General features: G+C 39.8%; 1 protein-coding gene across 2 annotated transcripts in view; it reads right to left on the bottom strand.

The window, feature by feature from the left end:
* The window catches only part of BZW2 (basic leucine zipper and W2 domains 2), a 68,494-nt gene that overhangs the window by 15,402 nt on the left and 30,624 nt on the right, over nucleotides 1-22,468 (bottom strand). For both annotated transcript variants that reach the window (XM_004702704.2, XM_045288869.1), the window contains exons 3-8: nucleotides 22,231-22,407; nucleotides 15,876-15,979; nucleotides 11,986-12,051; nucleotides 9,482-9,617; nucleotides 3,212-3,321; nucleotides 460-630 (exon numbers count right to left, since the gene is read on the bottom strand). In XM_004702704.2, the coding sequence (XP_004702761.2) occupies nucleotides 460-630; nucleotides 3,212-3,321; nucleotides 9,482-9,617; nucleotides 11,986-12,051; nucleotides 15,876-15,979; nucleotides 22,231-22,407 (764 nt within the window). The remainder of the gene's footprint in view (nucleotides 1-459; nucleotides 631-3,211; nucleotides 3,322-9,481; nucleotides 9,618-11,985; nucleotides 12,052-15,875; nucleotides 15,980-22,230; nucleotides 22,408-22,468) is intronic.

Genomic DNA, 22,468 nt, shown 5'->3' with positions numbered 1-22,468 from the left:
CACTTGGTCCTTTCTCATGTTATGAATTCAAAAACCATCAAAATTTTCTTCTTCAAGTGAACGAAAAGAAAAAATAAAAACACATATCTGCAAGTCCCTTGATGCACAAGATATCCAGTGCTGATTTCAAACACAAGCCAAATGCTTGGCCATGTCATTAAATCTGTAACAAAGTGGAAGCCGATAGTGGAGTATTTTGACCCATGGGCAAGTCTATTTGTCAGATGAAATATTTTGACCCTCATGAAAGTAACCATTGATTTCTGGAACTTCTAGAATAAAATAAAATGGAAGGTTCTGAGACAATACTTTACCACTGAACTAATTTAAATGGTGGGAACAAGAAGATAAAGTGCATAGCACTCAGTAACAGGGAGGCCTCTTGCAGGGAGCGGAAATGCGTGCTACAGTCCTCTGCATTTCTTCTGATCCTAGTGTGCTTCGGTGACGTCTGCCTACCTCCTTGATCGGGCATTCCTGAGAAAGACGCTCCTGGAGCTCCTTCTGCAGTTCCTTCCTAGTGCCCAGGGACTGCTGGACTCGCAGGAAGTCGGAGAGCTCCTTCAGCCCTGCATCCGTGAAGTATTTAGCAAAATGATCCACACTCTGTCTGTTAACTGGAAAGAGTTCCTGAGAGAGTACAAGGGAAAAAAGGTGACAGTTGAAAGACAATCTATACAAATTTCTGCAAGCATAAAGGGCACCATTTTCATATTAAAGTAGCACTTAGAATATTTCCTGCTTAGAAAAGAACAAGGACTGGTTTACAAAAGAATAAATCTCATGAATTTTTCATTCAGCCTTTGCTAAGTCTCCTTAAACAGTAGGTAGTATTACCAGGCAAGGGCAGGTGTGCTAAGCAATATGGGTAAACCAGGCTTCCCTCATCTTTGCATCATTAGTCCCTTGGTCTTGGATTTTAATCAAGGAGCACCTGTGTAAATACAGAAGTAAATTTGCTTCATCCAATGCAAATGTCAAGATAACTTTGAATACTATTTGAATGGTTTTCTTCTAAAGGACAAGAACGAAATTAAATAATTAGACAATCACACTCTTTCCGTCATTGTGAGTTAACAGACAAAAATCAGTCTTAGTGAAGTGCTGAAATGATTTGAGGGAAACAGCTCTTATCCCAAAATACTAGTATAGAAGTCAAAAGAGTTTGCTAGATCGGTTAATGATGGTGGCTGTCAATTCCCTTTCTAGCAGATATCTAATCTAAACCCAGCCTGTCAACCCTTTCATCTATGACATAATTCTCATGGGAGAAGAAGAAAGAACATACTCTGGCTGCTCCCATATTTTTAACCTCATGTTCATGGCACCCGACACAGCTTGGCAGAGTCTCAGTAACACTTAGTCATGTTCCCAACACGAAAAATTCAACTAAGAAATTAGGAATTTTCACAGCTCTCACATTTTTTTGTCACAGTCTAAAAAATAGTTGAATACTTCCTTCTATACTTGTTAGACTTATACAGATACAGGTGTGGCTGTGGGGCTGCAATAAAAACCCTGGTAGAATGCTTTGTATTGGGTTTGCCTAGGGACACAGCCAGAGAGTCTACCTCATGACCCATACTTTAATAGTCGATAGAGTTCATCTGCTATTCCCCTAGTTGAGTAATAATTTCAAAATGTCAGAATAGGTTTGGTGAAAGCAGCTATCAAACACATATGCATGTTAGAGCAAATATTATATACCAAGCAGAAATTTGACTACTGATCTCTGTGGTGTCACTCAAAGGATCCTCTAGGTTTGAGGGAGCAGAAAGCTCATATCACTTTACTGAGTTTCTTTGTGAAACATTTATTTTTACGAAATGCCTATTCCACTATTCCAGATACTCAGCATTCTAGTTAGGATGACTGTGTCTGAAGTTTGATCTCCAGTTACTTTATGAGTCGCGTCATCCAACATGTTGTGGGAATCCGATCCCCAAGGAAAGAGCAGGGCTGCTCTTTGGGGTTTTCCAGGAGGTCCCTCTTACGAGGTAGACTGCCAGGCCTTTTCTCCCTTGGAGCTGCACAAACCCCACAGTCCTCAAGTCAGTTCTGACTGATGGCAACCCTATAAAACAGGGTGGAACTGCCCTGTGGGCTTGAGACTGTGTGCAGAAGCAGAGAGCCTCATCTTCTTCCTGTGGTGCGGCTGACTTGTAAAAGGCTAGCAGCCCGACATATAACCTGCGACATCTCCAGGGTTCTGTGGAGCTGTGAGGGTTTCAACAACTGCCCTTTCAGTTAGTGCCCAAGAGCTTAATCAAGTGCCAGCAGGGTGGTTTATCGAACTTATACATATTATTTGTGGTTTATTAATAGACTGTATCCAAAGTTTTTAGAGAGGATATATAATTATTGAGAATCGTCCAGATGAAATTGAGGTAGTCTGCTTAAATTATTTTGACTTTCTCTGACTTAGTAGATAGATGGTTTGTATTTGTTAGAAAAGCCCGGTTATAAGTTTCCATCATCTCTCCCGTAGTTTCTAATCTCCCCTTCCTGTCATTGCTCCATAGTCTATTTCCAATTCAACAGCCACAGTTACTGTTAAAACCCAACATCGCATTATGTACAGTCGGCAGAAAATCTTTCCAAAGCTTCCCAAATCAGTCAGAATAAAGGTTACAGTCCTTCAATGCTGTAGTTCTGCTACCTTGCTGAGTTGATCATCCTCTCCCTGACTCTCCTTAGTGTCTCCACACTCAAGGTCTCCTGTCTCACAGCCTACACATCTGCTCTTCCTTTGCCTGGAATATGCCTCTTCTAGAAATGTACGTGGCTAATTTCCTCACTCCGTTATGTCTTTAAACAAATATCATCTGATCAGAGGTCTCCCCTGATCACTGACCATTGCCTTCCATACTGACAACACTTTTTAGCCCTCCTTCACTTTATTTTCTCTCTACAGCACTCTCCCCCTTTTGTTTTATTACACACTTCATTTGTTTCCGTTGTTAATTCCTTGCCTGTTTTCCTGCAGGAGAGAGTCTCCTATTTCCTGTGATTCTTCAGTGCTAGCACTGCCATTCGTTTATACATCAAACGCAAACAGAATTCATTTCTATCTGCCAACTGATCAGAAATAAAAGGAATACTCCTCTACGTCAACACAGGCCTGGGTGTTTTGGTCGTGTTACATAGCAAAGACCACCAAAGCGAGGGCAAAAGCATCAGACACCTAAGTCTTGGTCCAGGCGACACTTACAAGCAGCCTCTTGTCTATGTTGGCTTTTCTCAGAGAAGAGGTGACAGAGTTGGCATCTTTTTCTGCCATCCATGCTTTAAAAAGCTTGACAGCAAATGAGGCCGCAATGCCTGTTTGAAATAAGAGAGAGAGAGTTCATTCCTGCGAAGCAAAATTACAGGTGACGATGCATTAGGCAACATTTTTGACTCTGTTTCCTGAAACAGGCACATGGTTAAAGGATTTGACTAGCACAAAGGTAGTCAGCTACCTACTACCTACTACCTACTAGCGCTCTAGGTAAAGTTCAGATGTTTTCATTACTCAACAGAGAAAAGTTTCATTAAAAATTGAACTATTTTTCAAAGTTGAATTTCCTGACTATTCAAACTTGGCCTGATTATAAATGTTTTTTGGTTTTGTTTTGTTTTACTTTAGTCAACACCAATTCAAAACACAAATATTTCATGTTTATAATACAGATTCTAAAGCACTACAAAACCAACATATGCACATTAATTTTTTGATGATAATTCCAGTAAAGGAATAAGAGTGGAGACAGAAGTACAGTTATCATACCATTTCCTAATATGGTTCTTCTTTTCCATCTCTCTATAACTCCCAACCAATGATGGGGTGAGGCTATGGAAACAGAGCATGTGTAACACTAATAGAGAGGATTGGTCAGTCTTAGTTACCAACCAGGTGGCTACAGGTGGCTATATGGATGAGCTATTTTTGAAGCAGGAGCAAAAAGAGAAATCCCAGGACTAGTGGGACTTCCACAGTGTAGCCCATCCAAAGTGATGGGGGCCCAGACCAGTAGCACCAGAAGCCACGGCCAGGAGACCAGGAGACGGACCAGAGGAGCAGCACTGAGACCATGCGATGGTGAGGCAGAGCAGGGGGCTGGCTTCTGCCACATGGAGGCAGAGGCCAAGGGAGCAGGTGGCTGAGAGGCTGAGGACCAGAGAGCAATTTGGCTGTTGGCTGAGGAGAGGTGTTGCTGTGGACCAGCAGCTGTATCTTTACTGTTCACCAAGTCTGTCTTGTGGTAACTTGGTAACTCCTCCGAATGAGCCCCTTTCATTGTGAGTACTGTGTGGTCATGGCAAGGGATTTATGAACTCAGCACACACGTAGGGTGCAGTGGGGAGAGGAGTTAGTGTCCGAACAGAGTAAATTCTGGGGATAGGAAAGCCAGAGGAGGTTGATATGATCTCCATGCCATTTACTACAATGATAGATGAACGCACATTAGTTTCTTCATAGTTTTCACTTATTGAAAAAAAAAATCAACACTTAAAAATGTTTCGAGTTAAGCTATAAAATTACTACGGCTGCTTTAAGTCTAATTTTTCCCTGTGTTTTTTAAAAGAGGTTTATTGAATTACCTCCATTAATCAAGAAACTATTCAAACATATGTCTATTCTATCTGTCAAAACTATTCAAGCTAACTATTTCAATCTTTTATATTTTGAGTTATTTCCAAATACAAGTAATCAGAAATACAGACGAGTCTTCTGTAATCACCTCAAATGTCTCTATGTTGTTGCCTTCATTTAACGTAGGTTAAAGTATAGTGGACATGTTAAGCTGCTTTCTTTCTCATTTGAAGGCTTCTCATTGTTGGTGTTGGGCTACTGAAAACCACACCAGCTGTCCTCCGCTCCGTTCCCACTCATGGTGATCCTATGTGTGCACCGTGGTACAGTTCCATGCAGTTCCCAAGGCTGTGACCCTATGGAAGCCCATGAAAAAGTCTCTCTGCTTGGTTGCAGGCACCCCTGGTGTTGTAGTGCTTAGGAGGTGGGCTGCCTGTTGCAAGGTCGGCACTTCACAACCACCAGCTGCTCTTCGGAAGAAAAATGGGGCTTTCTACTCCCGCAAACAGTTACAGTCTTGGAAACTCAACGGGGGCAGTTCTCCCTGTCCTGTGGGGTCTTTATGGTCAACATGGACTCCATGGCTTTGAGTATCTTCCTGGTTACCTCTGGCTGGGCTCAAACTGCCAGTTTTTCTTTAAGTAGATGAAAAGGTAATGGTTCATTCTCTATTTCTCTTTCCTAAAAGAATTCCTGTTTTGTTTGGCCTGGTGACTGAGACGCAATCCTTTTATCTCCTACGCAGTGAATGCAGTTTAGGGTTATCTGTCCAGGGTATTCCCCTGGCAACTGGTACTGAGCCAGAAGGAAAGAAATGATCTGCTGTTAAGAAGAGGTGCACATCCATGGAACCTAGGCATATCTTGACTACACAAGGAGACATACTGGTGCCAGGAGTCATGCTCAATGCCTAAGGTAACCATCTTTCTTAGAGGCGAATGGTGATGGGAAAAAATGAGACCTAAATGATATTATTGCTTACCAATTATTATGGATTGAACTGTTGAAAAATTTATGCCTGTGGCTATAATTCCATTTGAGAATGGACTGTCTTTGTTATATTAATGAGACAGTATTGGTGTAGGGTGTAACTCAAGCCAATCTCTTTAGGGATATAAAAGAGATCAGTGAGTTAATTTGGGCTTCTAACCCTAAGGTTAGCAGTTCAAACTCACTAGACTCTATGTGGGAGAAAGATGAAGCTTACTGCTCCTGAAAAGATCTAAATTCTTGGGAACAGATTTGATACCAGCGAGACAGTAAACAGAGTTAAGGAGTTATGAGCTGGGCTGCTAACCACAAGATTGGTGGTTCATATCCACTTCAGGGACAGTGAATGAATGTGGCTCTGCTAATCAAAGTCTCTAACCCCCAGCCAAAAACCTTTCCCTGCATGGGTCTTGTAAGAAAGTGGGGGAAGATACTGATAAGGTTCTCTAGTGAGTAATTGTGAACAGAATTCCCTGCAAGGCCATCCTGATGTGTATAAAATGAGTCTTCTGAGAAGGAAGGACCTCATACCAGCAAGAGCAAAGAGCAGAGCACATCCTCTGGACCTGGGATGCCTTCACATCCAACCTCCTGGATCCAGAATGCAGCTAGAATATTAGAGGAGCAGCAGCAGAGCCAGGAGTCAGAGCACGGGACAGAGGAAGGGCTTCCCAACCCACGGAGCAAGTAGAGCCGAGTGCTTGTAACATGTCCTGATAAACAACCCAATCCTGAGCATTTCTCAACTGGCGTCACCCTTGTTAACTTCCGCATTAAACCTTTAATCATAATTTTATCTGAGTTCTGTGTAGCCACTGCAATGGGTATTAGAACCCAGAGATCAAGTAGAGTATATTAATTAAGATATCACACCCACCAGCTGCTCCTAGGGCAAAAAATGAGGCTGTCTGCTCCCATAAAGATTTATATCATTGAAAACCCACAGTGGGCATTTCTGCTGTCCTCTAGGGTCATGATAAAGTGGAACTGACTCTATGGCAGCCAGTTTGATTTGGTGCTTTGAAGAGCAGAGGTAGGGAGAAAGCTGTTAAGCCACAAGAAGAGTTCCCAGGAGCAGAAGTTCAGAAGAGATAAGGACCTTCAGAGCCACATAGAGAGAAAGCCTTCTTCCCCTAGAGTTGGTACCGAATCCTGGCTTTTACCCTCTAAACTTGAGAAAGCACATTTATGGTGGCTAAATCTACCTACTTGTGGTATTTCTGTGATATATCCTTATATCCTGCATGGGATAACTAGGATAACCTGAAACATGACATAATTTTATATTTATTGTTATGTAAGCAAGTTTGAGTCAAATCTTCCAGATACTTGTCAATAAAATTGGTCAACAGATCATTTATACATGCACCAAAATTACCTGATTTCCACCTCCACTTGGCTAGCAGAATCATTGGGTAAACAATAAAGGTTACAATCAACATATGTAATAAGTAACAAAGTTGTATGCCATCAACTTTTTAATATGGATTTTAAAATATAAAATCCCTGTAAATTTGGATTTATCTGTATAATCTAATGTGACATATCAATGTAACATTTAAAAGTAATTTGATCCAATTCCATAGTGAACCTAATTTAAATGTGATTTGGATCAAAATTATTGCCATCAGGGACTAGGAATGAAGAATCTAGCTGACTTAAGTAATTTAAATGAAAATAATGGATATGGCTAGATTCTGTTTTGAAACTAAGAATAGAGAAATAAAGCACGCTTGAAAGTAGGAGGACAAAATCTAGATTTGAACCTTGCAACAAAACTGTTTTTAGTGGGAGGTCTGGAAAATCTCTTATAGTCCACTCATCTACTACCTGGGAAGATTCTAAACTCCTTGGCGATTTGTGAAATTGGTGGTTGAGGAAAAAGTGTCATTTCTTAATCCTCTTCTAGTTAGAAGCAGTTGATGTCTCTATTTCCTAAAGATGGTGGAAGATAACGAAAAACCATATATGCCACTAAAGGCCACTTCCTCATCAAAGCATCTCTCTTTCCTTTCCCTTTAATACCCAAAAGTTGAATAAATAGAACAGTGAATACTCACACACCAACCAACCAGATCCTGAAGCATTTGTTTTACCCCGTGCCTATCCATCTCGTGACTGGCTGGTTGTGATTTGGGGACAACTTTGCAGTGCAGATTGGTTTTCCACCCAACAATCCACGCGCCCTGCATTTTGTGGCACTGATTGCAATCCCCACAATGTAACAGCATTCCTCTCATTACCACATCTACCTGTTCGTCTTTCTGACCATGAGACCATTTGATTTTTAAATATTTCAAAGGTAGTTCCAGACATCACCTAGGTTTTTAATACAACTAGAAGGGCAAGTATTTTCTGTCATAACTCGGAGGACCTAACGCATTTTTTGTTTATTTGTTCAAAGGTTATAGTCTACCTTGTTTTCTTGAGCATTAAAATGATGAATAATGTAAGCATTTTCGCCAGGAAGGCACGTTAAAGAGTGATAAGGTTAACAACGCACTGTCTGGAATGCCATCAATTTGTGCTGCTTCAGTAACAGACTACGCAGAATCTCTAAATCATGCTCTTTGATTGTAGATTTAATTTTCTTTCTCTCTCTTAGCTACAAGAACACTATAGCCCCTTTCACCACAGGCATGAATAAGGCCTCTCTGTATGTAGGAGGAAAAAATTCCAACTTCCCAGAAGAAACATACTCTTATAAAAGCTCTTTTAACTTATTTTTAAGGGAACCCCCACCCCCCGTGTTTTGTGTTGCATTTTAATTTGAATATCATTATCCTCCTACAAGAAAATAGCCCACGTTTGCTTTATCTTATGGGTAAATCATTACATGGGGTGCCTGTCAATCACTTTAGGCTGACAACTTTCATGTTAGACCTTTTTTGGATGCTGTGGCCATTGGATTCTAAAACCGAGACAAACGACTAGCGTTCAAAATGGGATAAAAGTGACTATCTGAGCAAAAGTTTCATAGAGGTACCCATTTAGAGAGTGAGGCCCAACCTGTGAAACAAGCATACTGATTAGGGGCGAGGGAAAATGAGAAGGGACATTTTTGTTACCATGAAGGGGCAGCATTGCAGAGTGGCACTTAGTGTCTGGGGGCAAAAAGGTTAAATGTTCCACAAAACCCTTAACAAATTGAAAAAACTCAAACTCGCTACCATCAAGCCTATCGGGACTAATATTGACCCTATTGGACAAGGTAAATTTCCCTGGTCAGGTCAGTCTGTGAGACGACAACTCTGTGGGAGGAGAAAGCCTAGTTTTTCTCCTGAGGAGCAGCTGGTGGTTTTGAACTGTTGACCTTACGGCTAGCAGCCCAAGATATAATTCACTGTGTCATCAGGGTTCTTAAGCCAATAAGTTCTGCACACTGACGATTTGCTGTCACAGACTGTTCTGACAGCATCTAATTTGAGATAAACAATTTGGATCAGATCATTTTCAGGGCACAGGAATCTTATGCCAAAGGTTTTAATGTTACTACATTTTACATGTCTGTGTATAGATGGGCATATTTCTTTTTCCTACTTTTCTATGAAACATATTAGAAAAGCCCTGCTAGTTCAGTGGTTAAAATACTCTCAGCTAACCAAAAAGTTGATGATCCCAACTGCACGCTTCTCTCCGGGAATTAGATGTAGCAGTCTGCTTCTGGAAACCCAAGAGGCAGTTCTAGCCTCTCCTGCAGGCTCACCATGAGATGGAATCAATGCGAGCGTGGTGGGTTTGGCTTCCAAATGATATTCTTCTACACTCACTTAGTACATGAAGGAATATCTACACTCACATCTCTATTTCCTCATGTGGGGAATGGGTAGGTAGCCAGGGGAAAGGCTACCAGCATTTCTCTAACTTTACTGTTCTTGTTCTAGCTGACAGGGCAGGACATGTGAGCACCATTACCTTCTTTGACTAAGCTGTCGGTGAAGAGACTGGTGAGGATGGTGGCAGGAAGGTTGCCGTTGCCCAGCAGGATCCCTGACAGCATGGCCAACTTTGTCTGCTCTGTCTCAGAAAAGGCTTTAAGGAAGAGGAGAAGCTGTGGGTCAAACAAAAGAAAGCATGTCTGTAAAGCAAAGGGCCAAAGCAGGAAAATCACCATGTGTTGTCTCCATGGCGAGTAGGTCACAAGCAAAGCATATTTATTATTCACGGAAAACGCACACATATGTTCAATTAGAGATTGGACACTAAGGAAGACCATCTTAACAAGCACAGCTCCTTTCTTATAAATCCTCCTGCTGTGAAGTTGTAGACACTGACCTAGACAGCACTCACGGGAAAGCCATGCATAAACAATTCACATTGGACAACACAAAAAAAGATTAAGTTACATAATAAGCATCATGTTTTCTGAACTATATTGTTTCATTTTTTTTCCCCCCCTTCACTTTTTGGGTTGACCTACGTGGTACATCTATGTATTTGCGTCAAATAAGACTAGATTTTTTTATAGGACAATTGGGAAAGGGTCAATGTTAAAGCTTTTGACATTCAATATGTATTTTTCTGAGTTCACAGAAGACAAGGGTTTCCAAGGGAGATGACTTTTGAGCAAAGATGTTTTCAAGTTCTTCAACATTCTCTTTCAAATATTAAGACTCAGCCTTGGCATAACGCAGTTTATTTACCACTAACTCTGGTGAGGAGATAGTAGAAGATGTGAAGTAAGGGAATTCTCCACCAGGAAGAATCAGGATACAGAAATGTGCTTCACCTTGTGTTTGCACTATCTACAACAGCTACTTTCTCTTAAGAGCATCTCTGAGATTGCCCAGGGACTGCAATCATTATCAGAGCCCTGCAGATTCTAATATTACTTTGCACAAAAGAAAAGGCATCGAATTCACATGGACTAAGAAAAGTAAAAACATTAATAGGAATGATAGACCAAGTGATAAGACGTATAATTTCTTCAAACTGTATTGTTTTGATTTACATATCCATTCGTTTATTTAACCTGACACTTTTTACTTTCAGAGCCTGTGGTGATATTGTGGCCCAAATTCTCCTGTTGAAAATGTTTTCATATTAAAAACAGTGATGCATGTGTACAGAACAACCTTGAATAGTGCTTTGGTGCTAATGATGTGATTCCCCCACTCTGAGATGGGGAGGGTAATATTCACTTACTAGTCTCAATAGTTGAAGGATTATTATGCTGCAGAGAGGTCACGTGATTCCCCAAATATTTACATTATGAGTAAGTGGTAGAACTGGCACCAAACCAGTCCACTGGACTTCCCATGGGTCACTGAACTGAAACGGCAGTTGCTATCCAGTCCCAGGGAAGGAGGGAGTGAGAGCAACAAAGCGTCAGGCCTGAGGGACCCCCAGAGCAGGACTAACCCAAGTGTAGACATCTCCCGTCACGCTCGTCTTTTCCATTGATTAGCCTCTGAAGGGAAATTTGTATATGACTTTTTAAAGAATATTAGCATACTCATATTCATTCAATAAATGCACGTAATCACAATAAGATGGGGCAAAAGTATCCTTATTTTTAAACGAATCTTGCCACTGCTCAGTTGTATTGGTCTGCATGGCATCATCAGATGAACACCAGGGAAGGAACTACTGTGAAAAACAAATCCTTCCTGAGAACACGTTCACCCCATGAATGAGAAGGCGAAGGTTCACACGGGCTAAGGGAAGTGAAAACACGGAGGGCCAGACCAAGTGATGAGATGTACAATTTTTCACACTCTGCGTCGTTTTGCTGAACATATCCATTCCTTTGTCTAATCTGACACTCTTACTCTCAGAGCTCATGGCAGCATTGTGGACCATTTTCCCCTGCTGAAAACATGTTCACAGTAAAAAAAATTGATGCATGTTCATAGAACAAAATCAATTATTTCAATACATTGCTGAGTCGCCCAGACACTGTTCTAAATGTTATAGGAATCAGTATCAATACGTGTTATTGAAGAGAGGCACATTTCACAGACAATAGAGACACAAAGAACTTCAATAACTCATTAGCCTGCTTTTCACTCCACAGTGTAGCCTGGCAACTTTGTCTGAGCAACACAAGCAGCAAAGCCTCTTTCTGTGAGGCTGTGCTTTGCTCGTTTGCACGCTTTACTTAATCACCGCATCTTCCGTCATCACCTGATGTATTTATTTTCTTATTATTTCTAGTTTTTATTTCAGGTTCTATGAAGTCAGACACCATGTTTTGTAAAATCATTCCTACCAAACAAAACATTCTAGCTTACAATATGCATTTGAAAAGCCCAAGATAGCCACATATTTCTTCCTGCAGGGAGTAGCTTTCGCCGTGTCTGATTCACTCATTACTGCATATTTATTATGGTGTGGCACTTCTAGGGAATCAGTGTGTAAGCAATCATGTGTGATACCCCCCACTGCATCACACAAAACAGATCAATCTACATGTTTACCTTTTTCATTTCATCCTCAAATGCTTTTTCCAAATACTTGTATCTCCTGATGAGCTTATTGAAGACCTAAACACAAAACAGAACCATTAAGCACACTGTTTAGAAACCTATACAAATGTATAAGACATAGACAGAAGGTGCTGTGGAAAGCCACTGTAGCCACTACACATCTGCACTAAGGAAAATTGGTAGTTAAAGGTGCTCACACGGTGATGTGGGAAATATAAGCCTTTCATAGGAGATACTGTGGCCTAATAACAAAGCTTAAGATGCACACGTAGACTAAAACTAAGTCATGATTAGGACCCACAAAAGAAAAAACATCCTTAATGAAAATAAAATTCATGCAATTTTAAAGTTATAAAATATTGAAACTAAGAACTGAAATCAAAGGAATAAGACATTCATTTGCATAGATAGATAATGGTATTATGGAGAGAATAGTTTAAGAAGATCCCACTCTAGGCAGACACGAACCATGTTCTCCTCAGATGTGTAAAATATAACTTTATGATAATAAGGCAAATGCATGGCCCCCACCACCAGCCTGTTAGAACCCTCAGTGGGGTTTGCAAGAGTGTTAGTAGACGTCTAGACGATCTGACCACTGGAGCGGTTTTATTTAAATAACTATGTGCATGTTTATCATGTTCATAGCTGGCAGATATGATTTTTCTATCCAGGTCCTTTTCTTTGCAGCCTGGTGATCTACCCTCACCTGAAACTTCCAGTGTTTGTTCCTGAGTACAATCAAGATGAAGTTTATTTAAGTATTAAAATTATACTGTTGCCTCTATAGCAGGGAAATGGCATGCAATATTATGATAAAACCAAATAATAACAGCAACAAAATACCAAGAATTTTATTAGAAACTTAATTTACAAACTTAATTTCCAACTTACTTGACCATTGCCCACCATTGTCTAGCCAATTCCGACTCACAGGGCTGCTACAGGACAGGGCAGAACCGTCCCATGGGGTTTCTAGGGTCCTCAATCTCTGAGAGCAGTCGGCCTTAGCTTTCTCTTGCAAGCTACCTCCATTGGTACTCACATACTCCTTAATTTGATTAATCATGAACCAAAGATCCCAGTCACTTCTCTTTCTCCTTCTCCGACTTACTGACCACATTTTTCTGTTCAGTCTCTCAGTGACTAATGTTTAAAATGTAATACACACAATGCAAAGTATTTGAAATGACACTAAAGGTATGGGATTTTATGAAACTGCCTAACACATTATTAGAGAACTGGTCCCTGACACAAATCAATGGGAGGCTGGCAGAGATAGAAAATAATCTTGTTAAAGTCAGATGTGAAACAAAATTTATTGTATTATCCAAAAAGTCTGCAAACATTTCAACTCTGATATAAGATAAAGTCCATCACTGTTAAAAGAATTAGTTCTAGATGAAATTTCCTTCAAAAAGGCTTATCCAACTATTTGTATGCAATTTTGGGTTTCTGTTGCAAATGGATTTACAACATTTTTAAAGTAGCCTTAATTTAAGCACAATTTATCTCCCTATGCAAAATATATTACATATAAACTATCGGTTGTGCCTGTTCTTACAGGTCACTAGGGCTTTGCTAACTATGCCTGGCTTTGTAAGTCCTTGTAAATATTATTACTAAAATTTTCTCTGTCTTTAAAAAGGTTTTCAATAAACATTTTAGAGTTATAAGGGGCAGGTAGACAACAGAGGAAGAAAAGGAAGATGAGTTACAAGCTTTTAGGGTTAGAATTTGCTAAGTACTAAAGTCACAGTATATAATACATAAAACCACCAATGAGGATTCCAATTTTATTTTCAAATTAAATACTTAGAGATTGCTTAACATTTAACATCTTTACAACTTTAAAGACAATTTGGCTACATGGAATAAATGAAGTAAAACTTTGTGTGTGATGAACTATCACTTCTTGGTCAGATTATAGTCCCAGGTGGAGTCCAGGGCAGAACATCACTTGTCAAGTCCTGATAAATGAAAAATTAGAGAGAAATGGAAGCAGTGAGTAGCAAATATATCACAGGTTATATAGCTTAGCGTATACTAACTAGTCAGGTAATAGAAGAAATGAAAGGAATGTGATTTTGGATGAGAAAAAGGAGGAGGGGGAGGAGAGAGAGAAGGAGAGGAGGGCAAAGAATACCGGGCAATCGTATTTTGGAAAAGATTCCTGGGGCCTGGCTTCTTGACATCTGGGTATGTACTGGGTTCTGCACGGTGCCCCCACAATCAAAGGGGCTGCCAGTTTCTGTTCTGCTTCTGGATTGGATTGATAAAAACAGCTCTGAACCTCTCTCAGAAAAGGCAGGAAGAATTTTGTAAAGTTGTCTCTTGCTCTTAAACAGGATAATGTGAGATCTTAGCTCTGTCCATGGAGGATTTTGGCATCCTTGGCCCAGGTATATGACACCCAAGGATATTTTTTAAATCTTGGCCCAAAAGATAAGTCAGCCTCACTCACTTTTAAGCTCTGACCTGCATACTCATGAGCCAAAGAATGAGAGCCTCCTTCAATGTTGTGCCCAGGGTGCCAGGCTTGACCCATACTAGTTCAGGTTTTGTGTATAACCTAGAGTCTGACCCAAACAATTTCATCAACATACCATTTTCCATGAGTTACAAATTAAGCTAGGAAACCAAAAAAAAATTAATATTCCATAGGATTGACAGGTTAAGCATTGGACTGCTAACCCCCAAGGCTAGTAGCTCAAACCTACCAACTGCTCTAAGGGAGAAAGGTGAGGCGATTTGCTCCTTTAAAGAGTTGCGTTCTCTGAAACACTGTGGACAGGAACCAACCAGTTCTGATGGCATGGCAAAGGGGTCAGTTGGTCATACATTCCATGTCCTTCTCCTTTTCTGCTGCTCGAGGCCAATAGAGACCAATTGTTGTGCCTTGGGCGGCTGCTTGCAAGCCTGCCAGGTTGTTTTTAATTGGTGCATAAACAAACAAACAAACAAAATTACTGCTTTGGTGGCTCTAAGTTTATTCCAACTCACAGTGACTCATAGGGTGCAAATCTTTACAGGAGCATATAGCCTCTCATTTTGCTCCCACAGAGTTTGTGGGTTTGAACTGCAGACCTTGCTGTTAGTAGTCCAACCCTTAATCTAACCGAGCCACTAGGGTTCCTGTAATTGCTGCAGAACATTCGGTTGCTATGAGTCAAGATGAGTTTAGTTTCTGAGAGTCTGTTAATATGATTTGCTGCATATTATTTAATTAGTCCCTTATTGAAGAACTTAAGGAGGCCTGGTAGTGCAGTGGTTAAGGGCTAGAACTTGAACCCAAAGGTTGGTTAGCAGTTAGAACCCACGAGGCCACTCTGTGGGGTAGAGATGTGGTCATCTGCTTCCATTAAAGACTGACAGCCTTGGGAACTCTCCGGGCGAGATCTACTCTGTCCTGCAGGGTCCCTGCGTTAGAGACTACTCAATAGTAAGCTTTATGGTGTTGATGTACTTATATATTGCTTTCACCTTTTGATTTTATTATAAGGAATACTACATGTGGGTAGTATTTCACACATGTACAGGGCTATCTGTTGGATGGATTCCTAGAATTGGAATTGCTGAGTAAAAGATGCACAGATAAAGTTTTTAAAGTATTAAATTGCTCTCCACAAGCAATTTATGTGACCATCTGGTCTCTAATACCTCTCAGAGCTGAGAGGTAAAACACAAAACCAAACCCTATTTTTTGTAGTTTTAATGTTCATAATTTTAGAATGAACGCAATTAAGTATCTTTTCTTTTGTTTAAGGCCTACCTAATGTTCCTATATATAAAGTTTAGAATTTTTCATCTGAACATTTCCCTAAATCCTGTTCAAATGCTTCCCTTCTAGCACAATGCTACTTCCCCATTACAGATGCTACCTGAGCATAGTTTCGGATGGTTTCATGATCTTCATTTGCTGAAAACACACAGTGGTTGGTCATCTTGGTCTTGTCACCATCATCTATGCGTGTTCCCCCAGGGGCTGGGAAAGGAAAGGAAATTACAGTCAGGACAATGCTGAAGACAAGTACCCTGTTTCCCCGAAAATAAGACAGTATCTTATATTAATTTTTGCTCCCAAAGATGCGCTAGGTCTTATTTTCAGGGGATTCCTTATTTTTCCATGAAGAAGAATACGGTACACATTTATTGTTTATTGTTTTATTAAAAGAGACCTCGTATTTCCTGCATGCTCCAGCTGCACTGTGGCCAACAGTGAGCTGCGCGGGGGCGCCCGCCACTACGGCCCAGAGTTACAGTAGCTTTGGGGGGCTTTATTTTCGGGGGGATGCCTTATATTTCAGGGAGAGGCAAACTGTAAGTAGGTCTTATTTTCGGGGGATATCTTACTTTTGGGGAAACGGGGTAGTAAAAGTAGATGTACATTCTCAGAGTCACACTTAACTGCACAGAATGAGGCCTGTGTATAGGGGGTTACATGTCATGTGTTTGCTTCTGCTTTTCTTATAACATAACATTGCTTATTCTCTTTCAGAATCCCCAGTACTAGATGGTTGTTCTACACTCTCCCTTATACCAGATCTATTAGTATAATGAAAAGATATTAAGAACCAATTTACTACTACTTTTTATATCTTGGAGGTAGAGCGCTAAAATATAACCCTTTCTATAGTCAAATAAATATTAGTAATATTGTTAAAAATTAATAAAAAACCTTGAGTTAAAAAAAAGAGTTCATTTGATGTCATATATAAAAGCAATCACAGAAATATTAATGTCTTTTGTAACTCGACTAACATTTGTTGGAATATTTACATTTACCAGGCACTGTCCTGGTGGTACAGTATTTACTTATTGGGCTGTGATCTAAATGGTCAGCAGTTCGAAACCACCAGCCGCTCCATAGGAGAAAGAAGTCTCAGAATCCCACAGTGGGGTCGTTATGAGTCAGCTTTGACTTGATGGCAATGAGTTTGGTTTGGTCCTAAACACTAAAATGACAGAAGTGACAAAAGTTAAAAAAGGAAATATTATCCTCATTCACTTCTGACATTTTGTTGTTTTGGTTCAAATATATAACTGCCTTCCTTTAACTTATAACTTTAGATGTTTGGATGAAACGGGCTACATATAGCCAACATTTTTTGTAGACACACACAAATAAAATTTCAACCAAGTTATACTTTCCTTAGCTTAATATCTCATTCATGGACTTCAGACTCTAGCCTATAGTTGTACAGTAAATTTGTTTTTATGCAAGTCAGCTCCTTCAGGAATCTATTTTCACTTGCCTCATTTATAAACAGGACTAAATCAGCCTTTTGTCATGAATATAATCACGTGGAACAGAATTTTTTTAAGATAATAATCTTTCTTAAAACTCTGGCCTATCTCTGATAGAAACAATATAGCTGAAAAGCGTGATTTTGAAATTAATTTTTTTTAAGTTTTAAAATTTGCATTTGTTTACAAAATAAAACTCTTTTATAGCATATATAAAGATCTTACTACATCTGTTTTTTTAAAGTCCTTTACATTTATTTAAAAATTATTGCATTATGAATTCATACATACAGAAACTCCACACATGCTATTACAGGCACCTTAAAACAAACAGATTTTCAGGCAAGATTTAAAAAGTTTTTGAAATATATTTCTACATTTCAAATGTAAGCAATCAAATATGTATGTGATGTATATTATTAATAGTATAATATTCTAAAAATATATGATAATGCTACTAATAATACTGTAAAATGATTGAAGTGAAAATAAATTGTTTTAAAATTTTTGGATTGCAAGCTTTCCATATACAAGTAGACACAGCCTATGATCTAGAACTATAAGACATAAAAATAAATACCTAGCATATGGAACAATAGTTATTACATTCTAATGTAACATTTTAGTTAATATATTGCTTATTACAGTTAGTCAAAATTGACTAGAGTAATAATTATCATACTAGTGTTATATGCTCATAACTCGGCAATTCATGTATGTCACTTAACATCCATAACAACTCCATGAAAGATGTGCTTCCATTGCTCTTCCCTGGTGGACGAGGGAACTAAGACGAAACAACATGTCAAACCACACAGCTAATGAACAGGAAGCCAATTCCAACCCATGGCTGCCAGAGTCCACAAAGTATGAGTCTCTGTATGCGTGTGTATTTTAGGAGAAAAATGAAATTTCTTCATCCTTTTTAACCATTATTATTTTCATTTGACTTATATCTCAGATTAAAACTCAGCAAAATAAAAAATGCCTGCCTACTTCTTAAGATGGGAAGACTGTGCATGTCAGATTTGTGATTCATCGTACAGATTTGCATTAATAGGAGAAACACAGAAGGCATTCTCAGCTATTCTGCTCAGTGACTTGCAACTTAAAAGGCATCATAGTAGAGTTAAAAGGAACATCACTCCATAACTGCTATTTTTAATCACTGTCCTTATCTCGTTGGGGAGAGACAGGACTTTCTCCTCCTGGTGAGTAGTCAGTCTTGCAAACTCACACGGGCAGTTCTTCCCTGTCCGATCGGGTCACTGTGGGTCAGCATCAGCTCGATGCATCTATTAGCAATCCCACTATTTCTAATTTTAATTCTATGCTATATAAAGGAAAGTTTTTTTTTTCCTTTTCTTTTTCAGTACGACCTTTATGGAATTGAAAACCAAATACGTAATCAGAAAGTCATGATCTTAATAAGAACTTGGAAGTCAGTGTAGCTAATGCCTACGTTGTTACTGGAGGAATGAAATGAGTTACTTAATTCCATTCATTAAATTGAAAATAATTTAATGAGTTCCTAGCTCTGTGAATGTTTAAAACAATATAGATCCTTTCCTCTAGAAATGAAAAATTCTTTAACAGTGATTATCAACTCTGACTGCATGTAAGAACTCTAGGGGGAATTAAAGAAAAAAAAATTTTTAAATCAGTTCCTAGGTCTACCTCTGGAGAATCTGATATAATTGGTCTTGGGTGAGGCTCAAGCATTAATTTTTTTTAAAGTTCCCTAGGCATGACTAATGTGCAGCCAGGGTTGATAAACAATGTTCTACAAGACAATATCTAATAGAGAACAGGAAAATATTGTCCACAGTAATTGACATCTAAACAGAGTCCTAAAATATTAACAAGAGCTAACCTGGAAAATAAGTGAAGTAAAGAACATTCCAGTTTAAGAAAATAATTTTTATATAAAGCTTGAAAGTCAAAGGACAACCTAGCCTGTTTTTGGAAATTGCACAGGTACAGAAGGGCTATAGAGGAATGCAAAAGTAAAGGCAGAGGACTTCAGAAGTTTCTGCAATCATCCAGATAGTAACAATAATAGCTTTAGCTAAGCTCATGGCCCTAAGGTTATGGGGGGAAAAGAACAAACTAACTCATTCAAAAAATATTAAACCCACTGTCGATGAGCTGATTACACCTCACAGTAACCCCAGATTTCTGAAGCTCTGGATCTTCATGGGAGTGGATCACTTCCTCCCTCTCTGTTGGAGCGGAGGGTGGGGTGGGGTGGGGTTTGAATGGTCCATCTTGTAGTTCACAGGTGCTGACCCAACAGTGCCACCAGAGGTTTGTTCAAAAGGTATTACAGGAAACTAAAAAGATAAAGGCTTGGAGGGGATTTTGCTTGGCTAGAAAGAGATGGAGACACTAAGGACGGTGCCCGGAGTGGACAGGACGGTGGCACTCACGGGCTAGGTTGCTGAACAGAGAAGGTAGGCACGAGGGGAAGCGAGCTGAGTTCCTTAAGCTGTGGTTTGAGAGACTCCTGCGACACGTGAGCATGAAGCTCAGGAATGATGAAGATGATCTTCGATACAGATTTGAGAATCAACAGGAGACACCTGGTAGCAGAAGCCAGGAGTGGCCAATATTATTCGTGACGAAGTTTGGAACAGGAAGGAAAAAAGAGCCATGGATAGCTCTCTGCAACTCTATTCTTGCCTGTTACTGTTCTTATTGCCTTGTCATAGACATTTGTGCTGAAGAGCTATTTCTTTTTTTTTTTTGTGGCTTTTAAAATGTCTTTTTTAAAAAAACATTTTATTAGGGGCTCATACAACTGTTATTGCAATCCATACACACATCAATTGTGTAAAGCGCATTTGTACATCATTCTCAAAACATTTTCTCTCCACTTAAACCCCTGACATTAGGTCTTCATTTTTCCCCTCGTTCCCCGTTCCCCCCTCCCTCATGAGCCCTTGATAGTTTATAAATTGTTGTCATATCTTGCCCTGTCCAACGTCTCCCTTCACCCACTTTTCTGTTGTCCGTCCCCCAGGAAGGAGGTCACATTTAGTTCCTTGTAATCGGTTCCCTCTTTCCTACCCACTCTCCCTCTACCCTCCCTGTTTTGCCACTCACACCACTGGTCCTGTAGGGCTCATTCACCCTGGATTCCCTGTATTTCCAGTTCCTATCTGTACCAGTGTACCTCCTCTGGTCTAGCCAGACTTTCAAGGTCGAATTCGAGTCATGGTAACAAAGAAGTGCTGAAATCCTGGTGGGGACTGAGCATATACAAACACATATACAGATGCCAGCAATCTCCCTATGTCTGCCCTAGCTTTCCTGTTTACAATCATCCAGTTTCCTTGTCTCTCCCTGTCTTATCTTTGGTTTGGGACAAATGCTACCTTGTTGGTTTTGATCGTTCTGAGGAGCACATTCTTTGTGTTGTGTGTTCTGTAGTGCTGTCTATTATTTGACTGGAAAGTAGGTGGTCTCCAGGAATATCTTCAGTTTCAAGTTAGAAGATTTTCTGGGGGCAATGATCATTTGGCTGCTCTAGTCTTTCCCTGACCAGAATGTGTATGTGTGTGTGTGTGTGTTTCTTTATTGGGAAGGGATAGAAGAGTTTTCAACTTATATCTAGATCTCAATCTATCAATGGATATACACATACACACTCACTTGTACATATATGCATATGCACATGTTTATACGTACATACACTCCTGTGTGAGTTGTATTTACTTTAACTCAGTCTAACTGGGGCTTTGTCAGAGTGCTCGGTAACAGTAGCAGAGCACGATCTAGTTCTGTTCTTGGATAAAAGGAGGCTGTGGATCATTTGGGCTATTAGTCCTTTGGACTGACTACTTTCTTGCATTTCTGTTTTCCTTTGTTCTCCTGGGCTCCAGGTGGGAAGAAACCAATAGAGGCTTCTTGAGACTTGTTTGGAGGTTCTAGCAGGGGAGCGCAGCTCCTTGTATACCCTTGACAGAAGGATTGTCCTCCTTCAATCAGGGAAGGTCGTCCTCTTCAAGCGAACCTGCAGCTTCAGGAGGGACACACATGGAGTTAAGAGGGAGAAAGGGGAAACCTGCCTAGCCTGACAGATCAGCCAAATCAACCCTGGCGATCAATGTGGTGACAGATGTCGCAGCCAGATCACCCTCACATCCAATAGTGGCTTCTTAGCTGACCATCTGAAAGCTTTTAAGACCGCAGATGATACTTAGTAACCACACTAGGATAGAGAACATTATCTTTATGAACTGTGTTTGCCAAATGACCGAGATGTTCCTGAGGCAATCGCCTATAGCCTTTATTTTCAGTGATTCAGTCCTTACATCTGAGTATTTTCTTTAATTGTGTCCCCTAGATATTGTTATATATATGTACCACGTGCACATAATCATCCCACATATTTATACCCCTATATTTTGTATTGCATTTCTCTTCTCCTGAATTTTTGTATACTTTTTGTATACTATCTAGTTAGTTCTTCTTAAACTATTTCTTACATATTTTATTGTCCATGAATTAAATGGCACTAACTGGATGGTAGATAGTTCTTAAATTTGTTGTCAGTTACATTTCACTGACCCCCACCCCCAAAAGGGGGTGTGTGTTTGAGGTTAAAATGAAAGTGTTTATGGGATTAGGGTATCATAAAATACACTGGAATGGTCATCTCAAGACATATGCAAAAGATATTTCTCCTATGTCTACTGCAGAACATCGAAGAATTAGGGACACAGGGGAATGTTGCTTTTAGCTGGAACAAAGTAGCCAATTCTGGTGTAATAGCAACAAAGATTGCCAATTCGATGCCATTACCACAATGCAGCAATCATTTCTCAGCCACATTAACAACATTCTGAGTTGGAATCTAACTCAAAACCATTGAGTTCCATTCATAGGCTTTAGTCAGCTCTAATAACTGCACACCAATAAAGATAACTATCTAAATATTGTTGGGAAATTTCAAAGAATTAAACATCTATATACTATATGATTTACCAAGCATGCTGCCAGCCACCAGGATATCGAAGAGTGTGTCTGCATAGCGACGGTAATCTAATCTTGAGCCTGTAGAGTCTAGAAACTTGGCTACAGCTTCAAGGTCATCACCAGCTTCGTTAAGCCCCTGGACAAGTGTATCCCTGAAGACTGTGGGTTCGAATTTCTCTTTTTCATCTAGGAAAAACAACACACACATATGCTTACTCATTCATCTTTTTATACATCTTCAAAAAAC

The sequence above is a fragment of the Echinops telfairi genome, unplaced genomic scaffold (assembly GCF_000313985.2).
Source record: "Echinops telfairi isolate 266 unplaced genomic scaffold, ASM31398v2 ScPeMD7_23;HRSCAF=83, whole genome shotgun sequence".
Taxonomy (NCBI): domain Eukaryota; kingdom Metazoa; phylum Chordata; class Mammalia; order Afrosoricida; family Tenrecidae; genus Echinops; species Echinops telfairi.
Note: the sequence above shows the minus strand (reverse complement) of the source record. Positions and strands in the feature narration are given on the sequence as shown.